Source organism: Neltuma alba, unplaced genomic scaffold, assembly GCF_004799145.2.
Source record: "Neltuma alba isolate B1F8T4 unplaced genomic scaffold, ASM479914v2 tig00004508_pilon, whole genome shotgun sequence".
NCBI lineage: Eukaryota > Viridiplantae > Streptophyta > Magnoliopsida > Fabales > Fabaceae > Neltuma > Neltuma alba.
In genome coordinates, this window is record NW_021633738.1 from 440589 (window position 1) to 455517 (window position 14929).

The following is a 14929-nucleotide window of genomic DNA, read 5'->3' on the forward strand; positions in this document are numbered from 1 at the left end:
ATAATAAACTGAAAAAGGAAAGCAGCTGATTTCATGATGAAGAAATCGTTAACACAATAACTCAGTGGCCCAATTGACTAAACTGCTTAAATTTCAAAAAACACAGTCAGCCATCATGCTATGAACCCTTTACTGCATAGGCAACACATAATTGTTCTTTTTTTTAAAAAAAAAAAAAAGAACACTAACATAAACATAAACACGGTGACATGGCAAAATTTCAAGTGTCAATGTATAGAGTGTCGTGTAGTGTTCAAAATGAGTCACATGGATACAGCTCTTTCTTAAGACATCTGCGCTTTACAAGTTATTATAGTTCCCTAATATCCAGTGTTTCAAAACCCAACCATCACGATGAATGGGAAAGGCAGCCAAGTCACAGATTGGTTTGTCCGAAGCCATGACTCCACAGACATAGGATGCTCTGAACTTGCTGATATGTTCTAACCATTGTGAAGATAGAATGCAAGTACTAAATGTGTATAAACTCATATAGATGGCAGTCACGGTAATAAACTAATAATTAAAATTTCAGACCTTAACGTTCCTTTGAATTATTTTCTTTTAGAAGTTCATGTATTTTGGATTCTCTTTAATTCAACAAGTGTTTCATAATGAGTAATCATTAGCCGGGCAAAGAGTATGAAGCAGAACTTGAACGAATAGGCCATATTATGTTGAATTTTAGTAGCTGATGAAATTGCAAGCAGGCCACAACATAACACAACCATTCTAGGTCAATGACAATTTAAAGATCCCATCACACCATCAAGCTCACAATGTCAAACAAGGTTTCGTTGTCATGAGCAGAAACATAGTTAGCCTGCAAAACAAGTAATTGATTTTTGCCCGTTCCAATTGCTTTATCCCCTCTCTCTTAAAATTCATGACAGTGACTGTGAACATTTATTACTTAAAATTTTGCTGGTTCTTCCTAATACAGTGCATACTTCGTGAAAAGTACTCAACTGATGATGGCATTTAAAAGTGAAGAAGCTTACAGTTTCTGTGGGGGATGAAGCATATGCAACAGGTATCCCATCATGTAGTAGAACTTCTGAACCTTTTACCTGAGATTCGAATGGTGTTATCCTCTTCTTAATTTCATCATGATGTCAATGGTATTAAAAATTCGACAGCCTAATCTTTGGAAAGAGGAAATTCAATCATCCCGTGAGATTTTTTCCACGCAGATTTTCAACATGCATGCAGCATAAAATATTTTCAACATGAATGCAGTATAGAAACCAGTCAGGGTTGCAGGCAGATATGGGTTCGGTCCCTACATATCACATAGTACAGCTCATATTCATTGGGTAGAGAATGTCTTGTATCTCATGTCCTGATCCTGCCTCTAGCCGGAGGTTGTCTTTACAGTTCTTAAAACTCATAATCTGAGCATCTTTCAATTAGTCTTCATGCAAGACCTAGAGGCAAGACGATCTCTGCCATGACCTTCTTCCAAAAGTGCCACAGGTACAAAATGCAGCTATTACCATCATTAACACCTTTTTTCTATCTGGAAGAGGGAATGAAACAGCCCCTAACTATGGCCATTGGCCAACAGCCCTGATCAATCTAAAATTTCATAGGAATGATCATGGGTCAGTTTTTGTTGTGTTTAGCAACCCACAATCTGGACAATTTGCAGTCAACAGCTTATCTTTTAGCCTCACTAGAATATGGAACTCCATACATACCCATGATCTCCCATCATACTCCCAATGTTGGGCTTGAGACATGAAAGCATGCATAAAATGTATGCCAAGAAAACATATTGTGGCAATTAAATAAAATAAATATTGTATATTATGACTGATCTATAGGCATATACTTGGGCGAATATCTCGGGTAGATTAGGAGAGAATAACATGGAGGAAATATCTCCATAATCATAAACATTTATTGATTATATGCCCTAATATGTATATATGCTGTACATGAATAAACCATCGGACTATTCAAAGTATATTTGCTCTACATGGTATCAGAAACAGGGAGATGTGGCCAAAAGTAGTGCAGAATCCGAACTAAGAGCATTGGCTCAGGGTATTATGGAAGGACTATGGCTTCAAAGGGTGATAGAAGAAGCTCAGGTGAAGATTGATTCACCGGTAAAGCTCTACTGTGATAAAAAGGCATCTCTAAGCATGGCGTTAAATATAACATAGCAAGACCAAACATGTTGAAGTTGATAGACATTTTATCTAAGAAAAAGTGAAAGAAGGCATCGTGTGTTTGTCATATGTTCCAACCAAGCAGCAATTGGCAGACATTCTCACAAAAGGGTTGTCAGAAGAGACCTTTGAGAGGTTCATAAGCAAGTTGGACATGATCAATATCTATGATCCAACTTGGGGGGGAAGTGGTAATTATATAAAATAAATATTGTACCTTATGACTGATTTATACGCACATACTTGGGTGAATATCTTGGGTAGATCAGGAGAGAATATCAAGGAGGAAATATCTCCAAAATCACAGCCGTTTACTGATTGTATACCCTAACCTCTTTATATACTGTACAGTACGCACATGACTAAACCATTGGACTATTCAAAGTATATTTGCTCTACACATATTTATGCACGTGGCTATGTTGACATTATATCTATTTGGACCACCAAGCATAGAGATATCATAGTAGTAGGTTGAAACTGATATTCAATGTTTACCAACCAACCATTGCCGATGATATATGAAATAGCACGCAAAAGGTGAAAGTTCAAACTTAGTAAACAATGCAAATGTACCTAGCTCTATACCTCTTTTCCGTCAGAATTGGTTAGTACAAAATCTCGCAAGTTTGCAGCCATTCCAACCTGAAAAGCATGAAAGAATTTGGTGAACTTGTTTGCAAAAGCAATGAATGATATCAACAATAGTCAGTAGATGTTCCCCTTCAAGTGATGAAGACAGTTTGAGATGCTTTATTCTTCCAGCAAATTAGTTGAATAGACCACAGCAGTAAATAGTGCATGTAGATTTGTCTCAATTGTATTGTAATGATAGAAATGAGGAGCTAAAAAAAGGGTATACTCTGTCATTCTCTATGCCAAACAAAAGCCCTGCCAACTTAATGAAATAGAATCATGAAGATCCCCATCAGCTTTGTCTACAGTAACTGTAAATTCCATTATCCCACCACCACATTCCAATACATAACTCCAATCCTTTATGAAAGAAATATTTAACTTCCAAAAAATAGATAATGGAATGAAATAGAGAATGCATGAAGTCCGACAACCAGGATGTGATCCCTTGATGCACCAAGCATTAGGTCTGCATTAGCTTCTGTCCCGTGATCATGGCCATTAAGCTGCAGATAGAAGAATTTTCCCTCAGAAGTCAGATTGCACCTGATTCAACCGACTAAGTAAAATATAAATACCATCATAGGCTTGATATCACTAATTGCAGTGAAGCCTTGCCATAATATGAAATAGCTCCAAAAACGAGAAACATAAAAATTGGAAACAACAAAGATATCTATTGTGTCGCTTCAAGCAGGGAGGAGGATTGTTATTGTCGAGAAAAAGTTTTAGGAAGCATGGCCACAAGAAATGATTAGCAAGAAAAATAATGTTCCTAGCAACCATGTGGATGGACATAGTATTTGAAACTGCAAGAAGCAGAAGCATGCACATTGTTCAGCACGTGAGAATATTACAATGCAATGTATATAATTATATAATTAAAAATGTTGGGCAAAAAGTTATATAATTTAAATAACCATAAAATGTAGGTAAAATATGGGTGAAGACACGTTTGTTAGCCTATCTATTGAAAGCAAAACAGAATGTGCTCAATTATAAGGATTATATACGGTGAATATAAACTGGTACAATTATTTTTTTAATCAATATATGTACTATTCACATAAATGCCATTATTCGGAATACGTTTAAAATAATGTCAAATTAAATTATAACTATATCATTTTATGTTCATTTAAAGTTCAAAAGACATTTCTATATTAGTTCATTGATGTTATATGAAATTAATTTATCATAAGAAAATTATGTCAATATGTATTAAGTAAAACAAGTGAATTGAACAAAAATTTTGTTTTCACATTCTTAAAACTTATTTTCAAATCAATTTCTTCATAATACTATTTTTCTTTATTTTTGTCTTTGGATATGGTTTCAAAACAAATCATTCAAACAAATAAATAGAATCAAACAAGTCCATAATTTCTACCTGAATGAGCTCACCTAATATCTGTTTAATCTCTTCCCGTATCTTCAGGATTCTGTTTCACTGTGTATAAATAAAATTTCAATGGCACCTTGACCAGAAAATTATCGTCTTTTTAATTTCTTATATCAGAAGTCTCTCTTTTGCTCAAGCCCTATATTTTTTTAACCAAACCCGTAATGCACAGCAGCATCCATTGGGAAACTATATGAAATCATTAAAATCTATACTACCTATATCTAAGGTTTTGGATGCAATTTCTAAGATAAATATATATAACTAGTTTTGTATTAATGTGCAGATATCATTTCATGTGGAAGTATTATATTTCTAAGTTTGTTGCTGTTGCTGTATTATATTTCTATATTCATAACTTACAAGAATTCAATGACTACAAGGTACAAGCATTCCACATCTCGTTGCAACATGCAGCTTTCTAGTTATTTTTAAAAATTTAAGAGGTGAAAAGGCCAACCAAGAAAAGAAAAGGGTGGAAAAGAAACAGAGGAATAAAGACATTAGAACAACTAACAGTTATTTATCTACGAAGATTGTTACTCTGAGGTAAAGCATTTAAATCAGTGAAGAAATGATTTTTTTTTTTTTTAAAAGACGAGGGAGGAAGGAAGGAAGGAAGGAATGATACCTGCAATAACAGACCAGTTGCAAATCCTTGTTGGAGTGGATGACCAAACGGAGACCCACCAAGTACAGCATCTCGAATTCGATCATTGAAGCTATATTGCACTCAAAATAACTCAAAAATAATAACTTTCATGTAAATCAATCACAAAACTAAAAGCATCTAAAAATTTGATCGCTTCTTGGATTTAGCAAATTCATAAGCTTATGCCGACCAATTCCCAGCATTAAAATGATACAACCGTTGGCCAAAAAGAAAACAAAAAGAAAAATGAAACAACCACTTAAAGTAAATTACATTATTAGATTTTACAATATTATAGCCACGTTTTGTTTAAGATCCCAAGCAGCAGCGCCACCCTCAGTAAAATAGTTCAGATGGAACTCAGTAACAATGCTTAATCAAGTAACATCTTATCAAGCATATCGGGCTCATGATATTAATTTTAAGCAGTAATAGGAAAGAAAATTGAATAATATATAAAGTCAAGACAGAAACTATGCTTACCTCCCAATTGCAGTTCCACAAAGATTAAACTGTGAAGCATTTACCCCACATCCATCTTTGGCAACCTCATCGAAGTCCCATCCTTCACCATATCTTTTTTTTTTTAAATAAAATAAAATTGGAAGGAATAGTTGAGAGAAAAATATCAGGTGAAATCATAATACGGAAATCATTATAAGAGACAACTAGGAAGATTGTAGAGATAAATTCACCAATGATTCTTATCCAACAAAGACAACATAAATAACAAGTACATGTAGATACTCGAACCATCAATTCCATCCTTTTCCTTAGTTAAGCAATGGAGTGCATTTTTTGCTTTCACCTGCAACAAAATCCTGAATTGATGTCTTGGCTGTGTTTATGAATGTCATGCATTGATATGTGCTGTTAAACACCTATTTTATTAGCTAGGATATTGTGTACAATCCTTGACTCAGAAGGGCAAGGGCTTAATCATAATTGCATGTAAGATGGTTGGTACTGTACTTTCTGACTGATATTATTGAAGTTGTCTTCTGTTTGTCATCCTAAGTTTCTAAAATCATCCTTTGAACTATCCAACTTATTTGCAGTATAAAATAGGAAATCACCCATAATAATTTGAATGCAACTATTAACAAAGCAGAACATATAAATTGCACTTTAGTGCCTAGTCTGTGGACAGGCCTCATGAATAAAAATCGCATTAATCTCTAAATAGAAGCCTGTGTTAACCCTAGTGAAACGACAAAGGCTACATACCACAGTGTTCTTCATAATATGACCCATGAGATCAAATCTGAACCCATCAATCTGAAAAAGGAAAAAAGCAACATGACATATATGGAACTCTCTAGCAAAAATATAAGAATTGTTCTATGGCAGAAACTAAGGGAAATATAAAGGGCTAATAATTATAACAGCATTGTATTGAGCATCTAGATAGACAAAAGGAAGCCGCTCCTCAATCATAAGTCTAAGAGGTAGCGAATTTTGTTGCATCAACATGATATAAATAACCACTTTGTAATTGACGGCCCACTATATAAGATCATCAATGATCAAACGATCAACCATAAAGTGCTCACTGGTAGTGTTGTTCATGCAAGTACTATGCTCAACAAACCCATTAGCATTCCGTCTTAGATAGTAACCTGGAACAATCTATTAAGAGACTTTGTGTCACACTACTAAAACAGACAAATGTTTCACAAAAAGAAGCTAAGCTCAACATGACACCTATGCATATGGAATATTTAATCAATTACAGGCGGACCAAAGAAAACTTGACAATTCATGACCTTGTCAAGGACAGAATGCTCATCAAAGGACCCACTGCCTTGCAGATGATTGTACACAACACGAAGGCCAATATGGTTAAGTGCCTGTAAAGAATATAACTATCATGATTACGTTCCTGTAAAGAATACAACTATCGAGAGACCAAAAATTCATTTTAAAAGACAACTGACATTGACAAACTAAAGCGTCATTGCTACAAAATGGAAAATGAGATGCTTATATTTTAGATCCATGAGTGACATCAAGCAAAGAAACATCAAAGTCATACCTGAACCATCTTACGGAACTCAACTATACGGTATGAGCCATTTGGATTACTTGCATAACTGCCTTTAGGAACCCCCCAAAGAACAGGATTGTACCCTTCCAAGATAGTGTACGCAATGTTAAAAAATAAGTTTAGTAAAAATTATGGTTGGAATTGTCAGCCAAAAAAAAATTATGGTTGGAATTATCATCCAATGTAGCAATTTGGAGATTACCCCCTATTGTATCCATCATAGTCTTGAATGGCTGTAATAAGAGTTCGTTGCTGATCTGAATCTGGTGGCAGACCTTTTAATACTGAAAAATCTGCCAAAAAACTTTGCGCATTGAAGAAATTCAAACATTGGTGGATCTGATTCTTATTCAAACCATACAAAAATAGATGTACTGGAGGCTGAAAGAATAGCTATCTATGTAACCTAACTCAAGAATTCAAAATATGATTATCTTACCACCAAAAAAAAATCCAGAAAAACCAATGCCTTATGAAGTGAAATAATCAAAGGACTAATGTTCGATAAATCTACAAAATGACACATAATGTAACGATGTGTCTCATGCTAAGATGTTAATATTAATCATACCCAACTTATAGCTAATATATTAATACTTTCGCATTGCCAGGTCCCATAATTTTTTCTGCAGTGTTCTTGGCCTTATTTCCAAGTCAGTTTTTTAACAACGCTCACTTTTCCTTGCCAAAAAGACCAAAAGGATTTGTCTCAAAACAGACTTTTATCCTCATTGATCACCATTAAGTCACTAGTCTCATCTCTTGGTCTTAGTTTCTAATTTTCTGGTTAGCCTTGTATTTTATAGCAAATCTCTTTCATGTGGCCAACCCAATTGCAAAAAGTGGTACCACAGCTTACCACCCTTTGTCACACTACAGTGAGCAGTACACGCCATCAAGGCTGATATTTCAGCTGCTGGTTTGGGAACTTGAAGACCCTTGAATTATTCTCTCCCTGCTTATCTTTCAACTTCTGAAAAGGTTTCTCAGGGAAAGTAAAGGGAGAATAGTCACGATTCTTCCCCAAGCATATTCAAATATTGGATTCAGGCCAAGAAGTCTATAGATCCTACCTTGATCCATAAATTTGATGTAATGTGCTGCGTCACTGCTGCATTTCCATTTGAATACAAACGTTGCCTAAGATAAACAACAGGGTTATAATATTGCATAACACTTAAATCTCCTTGCCTCAATTCATTAGGTTTAACTTTTGATTGCAAATAGGAAAGCAGTATCCTCCAAGGAGGAATATGTTTCCCATGAAACATTGGCAGATAACTTTCGCTAGCATGTACAAAAGGTAATTCCTCCCAATTTCAATCATCAGTTGATCAACCAAGGCATAGTTTGGCTATTTTCATCAATCCAGACTTTGTACTTGGCTTCTTTGAACTAGGCATGCAGGGGCTGAATTAGTAATGATGTAATCCTTATTACACATCCGTAATATGCATAAAGCATGCTTTGGGACTATTGGAGGTAATTGTTACCATCCAATCAGTGACAAATTATCATGAATGGAGAGCTTTCATAAATTGAATGAACACAATAGGCATTTTCCCAGATGAAGTCGTTTGTTCTCTGAATTCCGAGCCATCATGGAGTTGAATTTTACCATTGAAATGTGTCACGCCCTTTATGACCTTACACCATGAAAAATTCAAAGACAAGGCTGTGATCTTATTATACCAGATATTCAAACAGCACATAACTAGATGGATTGGATGCCGAAAGATTAACCTATCCAGACAGTCTAATAACTGTCAAAAATTTAAAATAAAACTATCCCATCATAGCAGAAAGACAAGATAGTAAAAATCAAGCAAGATAATGTCTTCTTGAACAAATAAATAAAGGACTAATATTAAAAATGAACTACTAAACGACATTTGCAAAGCACATGTTCTTCAATGTGTGTTGTTTCCAGCAAAAGCAAAATTAAGTCAGTAGACTCATGAACGCATCTCTATCAAATATCTCAAGTATAAGTTTCAAAATTAAAAGGTATAGCCATTTAGTATTTGCAAGAGAATATCCAATGCTCCAAACACAAATGTCACAAAAATATAGGACTATAAGAGATAGTAAATGCATGTGCAACCAACATATCTAAAACTACACGAGATTTCTAATATAGAAAGCAACCAAAAGGGGGTTAAGAACATTGATCAATCTATAACACTCAAAACTACATGAGATTTAATTAAATTTTTATCTTTCTATCCATGTCCTTAACTAATAGTGAACTAAAAATATTAAGGTTGAATTTGACCCTTCAAGAAGTAGAATTCCATTATTAGAGAAAAAGGGTTTAATATAGGTAGTACTATTTTATTCAAAATATAATTTAATTATTAAACATATTTTACCTACAGATCTCCACTTCTCCTTTTGATCATCAACTCCACCAAACTGAAAAGTTGGAAGTAGATGGACATGGCTGATGCCGGCACTTGATAACTTCTTTAGATGAAGTACACCAGCTGAATCCTTCAAACATATAGTTATTCCATATGTCAACAGCAGTTAACAGTACAGTAATCTTTTCAATCCTGAATTAGGGATTGCAAATTTCTAATTGAATATATTATTAGGTTCTAACCTAGCAAGCAACACATGCCAGAGCATATCTAATTGCACGTAAAAAATTTTTCAACCAATGCTCAGTTTCCCATCATTAGTACTGTTAAATCAAATAGGAAGATAATAGGCCACAAAAATGTAACAAAGACATTGCAAAACAATAACGTTAACAATCCTATTCCAAAACAACTTTAAAATTAGAAAGAATTAGAAGATGAAAGCTACCTGCAATGTGAAGGCCAAATAACCACCACGAAGCTCAGGTTGCACAGAGGAGTCATTGGCACTGTATGGCAACAAGCAAAAAGTTACCAAACTTTAACCACGAATTACATAAAACTCAGACGACTAACAATAAATGTTCTGAAAGTTGAGTGCAATAATTAGCTATTCTTAAGGTGAGATAGATGATATCATCAGTTACTTTAGCCACCAATAGAAGTCCAAACTTTAGCCTATAGATATCACTGAAATACTAAAAGCAAAGGCTCAAGATAACTGAAAATTAAAACTCAATTGAGAAATGACAAATATTGATAAATAAACAGAAAATCAAAGAAAAAGGGAGCAGTACGCATTTTCAGAAGCCTAGACATTTTGTAGTCAGAGAGCAAGATGACAACACAGCTACCCTCTATCTTCTTTATTTTTAATTCTCTCTCATTGAGACCTTATGTTACCTTTCTCTTCTTTCTACAAAGTCAAACCATAAATCTATGAACATCCATCTTCGAGTGCAATGCCCAAAGATAGAATTTTATTAGCATTTATGTTCAAAAGAAGAATTATAATTTCAATTCCGAATAAATTTGACACATCTTATGAGAAAAGGACAAGAGAAGATAAAACACTCCAACTTTAATCGTACATGCACACATGTTTTTTGATCTTTTTCCAAATAAAATGTTCAAAAGCTCACATCAAATCGTTATTGAATCTGATTGTCATGAAAGATGGCCTATGAGTAAAATCAAATAGTGCACATGACACTTCTCACCTGAAATCTCTTACATGCATTTCATAAATGCTTATACCTGAGAAAGAATGCACAACAGGTTTCTTGTTTACCAGATCATCCCATCCATCAGGTTTTAACTCATCAGAGTCAAGATTAATTAAAAATGTCCTCCTGCCATCTGATGAAAGTCTGTTAAATAGAAATCAACAAAGCAAGTGGGAAATGTAATTTTTTATATAATTGCAAAAAAGAGAAATAAGCACCAGTGAATGGTAATACTCAATAATCCTTAAATTTGGATAGAATTTACAAAAAGATGAGAGGTTACCAACTGACTAGATTGACATACCCTCTAGCATATGGATCGTTGTCATAGCATTTTTCAACTCGCAAGGTACTCGGGTGGTAAACATTTACTTCATAGGCATAGTAACAGCCTTCCCAACTTTTGGGTCCTTTAGTTTTCCAAACACCATTATCCTCCTCCAACTGTACAATTTCAATGGGGTTCTCTCTCGTTGGGCCCCTGTAGATGTAAGCACGTATCGCCTGTTTTAGCATGAAAAAATATTGAGGGGAGTTGCAGCTAAGGTTGTAAAAGCATTTTTTTTTTTTTTGGCCCCCCCGGGGGGTCATTGAAACATAACATACTTGAGCGGTAGGAGGCCGTAGATAAAGTGAAACAGCATCTCTTGAGAACAATGCACCAAGAGGGCCATTATATGAAAAAAAGTTCATCTATAACACCAGGTAACTGCAAACCAGTACAATTCCTGCACTTCTCATCAGCTGCGAGAAAAGGAAATAGACGCTAGTAGCATGCCAATATAATCAATAAACAATAAAAAGGAACAGAATGCAAAAAGATTCTACAAATTATAAGTCACTGCAACACTTGTGATAAATGAACTATAATATAAAAACTCTGTCAAACAAAGATAAAGTTATCAATTTCACCTTGCAATTCACCATCATTATAGAAATCAAGTTGTGAGTAAAATATTATGTTGAAATATAGTTCTATAATCATTGAAATAATTCCTCATTGCTTATAGGATAATGAAGGCTTCATGCAAAACTATTGTCTGAAGAGAAATCTGCTTCTGGAAGCTAGTAACAACTGCTAACTGACATTTGAGAAGATGCTTAACGTCCAAAGAAGTTGGCAATTTAAAAGCTTTATAATCTTGAATATGCGGAAATTTTTCGACCACCTGACAATACACACGTCTTTGAGGCAATTCCGTAATTAAACCATCATTATAATCCCTTTTCCATTGTAAATGAGAGCCACAAAATTCTCACACACAATGACATCACAAAGGCACCCCTTTACAGGGCCTGATCTCTCAATAACTTTTAAAGGCTTTGTGAGTAAAAGCAATTTACATATGTAGGAAGGCCAGCTCCATCTTCTTCAAGCGTAATTTTCACATCTTTACCTGTTTAACACTGGAAAAGGTCAATGTCCACCAGGAATCACTTGCACATAGGAAAACATTAGTATTCTTCAACGCGCTGCACTACTGTAGTAGGTTAAACATTTTGTTAGAGTTTGGACCTTGAATTTCATTATTTGCAATGGACAAAGAGGCATCTCTACTAGCAAGTAGATAGCAAAACCCATCCCCAATATCCTCATTCCACGCAATCAAAGATTTACTGACCCAATGTGCTCTGGAGTACAAGAAATTATCCTCCATCTGAGCCACCAATTCAAGATACTTGTTAGTTGTCTCAAGAAACAGGCTCAACAAAGAAGATTAAGCGAACACACAGATATATGCGAACGAAACTGCATTGCATGCAGATTATAAAACCATATGAGCAATTCCTTTACATCCAAAAAAGTAGCAAATTAAGAGTAACACACTGCAATAATGTTCAGAGAATGGGAAATAACAAGGATAAGGACATACAAACAGGAACATTGCGCGCAATGGTTTAAGAAGAAGATGCACTTTTACCATCATCATACCAATTAATCTGCTCAAAACCATAATAGTTGTTCAAGCATATGATATTTCATTTATGTTTCTCAAGATTCCCAATGCATAGTCGCAAAGAGAATGCACTTATCAGTCTCGGTCCGGCCGCATAATATTGAGTTGTCCTTGACTGCTCGTTCTACATTGGACAAGATATTCCAGATTCTGAAGAAATCCTTTTTTTCAAGGAAAAAAATCGCCACAAGCATTCTCAGCATTTCATTTAATTTTATATATATCACTTCAGAAGCACATGCATAGTTATGGATTGCTAATTTATCATATAGACAAGGCAGAAAACCAAAACGGATCGTAAAGTATCATTAACATTTCAATTTAAAGCAATATCTATTCAGCAGCTATAAAGACGCTTCTTTGGCATCCAATAGACCAGCGGTTGTACAGATGATCTTTGTGAAGGAACTAAAGCACTTTTGGAATACCAAAAATAGCAAGAAACAGCAACAGTAAAATCGAAAACGGAGAGAAACCTGTGAAGTTGAACTAGAAGGAGAAGAAGGAGAAAGAGAGCAACAAATGGATAGGGAAAGATGAGGAGAAAAGCGACGACGTCGAAAGCGCAATGAAGGATGCACAATTGAGGTGATCGAGAGATAAGCGATGGAAGATGTGGGAAGCAGAGTCGTGGGAGATAGAGGAAGCGGAAGGGAACAAGATACTAAACGAAGCATTTTCCAGTGTATAGCTCGGACTGTGTGCTGGGATAAGAGGCAGCTTGTTCTTCCCTACACATTCAGCGTCTTGCTTACACTGGAATCAGAAACAGTGATGTGTTTACGAAATCTCTTGAAAGTGTGAGATTTACTCATTTACATTTGCTTTTATTCATAAAAAATCTGCATCATACGTTCATTGGTCGAATTTGGAGTCTCACAAAGACACAAATAGAGAAGATACGAACACGTGATAAAAAATTAACATTTAAAAATGTATATTCATAATAAATACAAGGGAGAGACATTTTTAAAAATATATATATATATTAGTAACGATTCGAAAAAAAGTTATTTTATAGAGTTTTTCTTTCATGGGATTTCCAACAAATGATATGAAAGGAGGACAGGAGAATCACCGGGGAAAGTGACAACAAGAGCGCGCCACTACCTTCATCTTACGAGCTCCCCCAGGCGCCAGCAATCACTTGAGCATCATCAATTTCGATCAACCCACATTGTCTGGCGCAAATAAGCGCAGCTCAGCTCCGCTGATCCTGCAAGTTCAACAAGGATATCACTCAGACTATATCAAAAGAATTGACTAACAACTCCTATGTAGTGAGTCTCTTACTAATAGGTCAGATTGTACCCCGAGGTACTTGTACAATTCCCGTTACGAGGACTGAAAAAGAAATATTTTGGAATCTGAATCCATTCCATCGAGCTTATAAGCCATGCAACAAGATCAAACCGGTTACACTAAATTTAAACAGTTTTTTATCAATAACTTGCGGATTTAACATGAAATTATATAAAGGAATTAAAGGAACTTATATGAAGAAAGAAAAGCCAAATTATGCTATTATAGCTGGGTTTTGTTTAAGATAACAAGCAGCAGTGCCGACCTCAGCAAAATAGTTCAGATTCAATTCAGTAACAAAACAAACTTATGCTATTATCAAGCTTATCAGCCTCATGACATTGATTTTAAGCAGCAATAGGAAAGAAAATTAATATATAAAGTCCATGAAGAAATTATACCCACCTTCCAATTCCAACTCCACAAAGATTTAACTGTGAAGAAAAATGGGAAGGAAAACAAAAAAGTCAAAAGGAGAATATTTAGGGAAAACATGGCTAGGAAATCATTAAAAGAAAGAGCATGGAAGATTACTGAGATAAATTCCCTAGTGAATCTTATCAAATAAAGATAACATAGAGAACAAGAACATCTAGATGCTCATTAAAATCCTGAATTTATGTCTTGATTGGGTTTATGAATGTCATGCATTGATATATGCTGTTAAGCACCTATTTTAGTAGCTTGGAAAGTGTGGACAATCCTTAACTTAAGGGTGAGGGCTTCATTATAATTGCACGTCAGATAGTTGGTAAGTCTTCTGCCCGTCATCCTAAGTGAATATATTATTAGGTTCTAACCTCGCAAGCAACTTGCTTGTAAATTCTCTTTCAACCAATCTTCAGTTTCCCATCACTAGTACTGTTAAATCAAATAGGGAGATAATAGGCCACGAAAAACTACAAAAAAGATTGCAAAACAGAAAAGTCATAAAAAAATTACATTCTAAAATAACTTTAAAAATAGAAAGATTTAGAAGATGAAAGCTACCTGCAATTTGAATGCCAAATAACCACCATGAAGTTCAGGTTGCACAGAGAAGTCATTGGCACTATATGGCAACAAGCAAAAGGTACCCCAACTTTACAAGGAGAAAGGAGAATTGCATAAAACTGAGAAGGCTGACAATAAATGTTCTGAAAGTTGAGTGCAATAACTAATTATTC

At 34.9% G+C, this 14929-nt stretch overlaps 1 protein-coding gene and 2 long non-coding RNA genes across 3 annotated transcripts; all 3 read right to left on the reverse strand.

The window, feature by feature from the left end:
• Positions 1 to 778: 778 nt before the first annotated feature.
• LOC114745009 (uncharacterized) lies at positions 779 to 5386 on the reverse strand. Its single transcript, XR_003740157.1, has 5 exons — positions 4847 to 5386; positions 3248 to 3319; positions 2766 to 2822; positions 1002 to 1070; positions 779 to 823 (listed from the first exon to the last, which is right to left on the reverse strand). It is a non-coding gene; the product is annotated as an uncharacterized LOC114745009 (long non-coding RNA).
• A 20-nt stretch (positions 5387 to 5406) lies between these two features.
• On the reverse strand, positions 5407 to 6147 carry LOC114745010 (uncharacterized). The gene is made up of 3 exons (XR_003740158.1): positions 6095 to 6147; positions 5605 to 5675; positions 5407 to 5443 (listed from the first exon to the last, which is right to left on the reverse strand). It is a non-coding gene; the product is annotated as an uncharacterized LOC114745010 (long non-coding RNA).
• Positions 6148 to 7125: 978 nt separating this feature from the next.
• Positions 7126 to 13659, reverse strand: LOC114745008 (pullulanase 1, chloroplastic-like). Its single transcript, XM_028933154.1, has 11 exons — positions 13572 to 13659; positions 12020 to 12161; positions 11848 to 11900; positions 11110 to 11247; positions 10808 to 11007; positions 10498 to 10647; positions 9726 to 9786; positions 9291 to 9407; positions 7988 to 8054; positions 7774 to 7887; positions 7126 to 7218 (listed from the first exon to the last, which is right to left on the reverse strand). The coding sequence occupies exons 4-10, from the start codon at positions 11194 to 11196 to the stop codon at positions 7874 to 7876; spliced, it is 696 nt and encodes a 231-aa protein (XP_028788987.1). The 5' UTR covers positions 11197 to 11247; positions 11848 to 11900; positions 12020 to 12161; positions 13572 to 13659; the 3' UTR covers positions 7126 to 7218; positions 7774 to 7873.
• Between the last annotated feature and the right edge of the window lie 1270 nt (positions 13660 to 14929).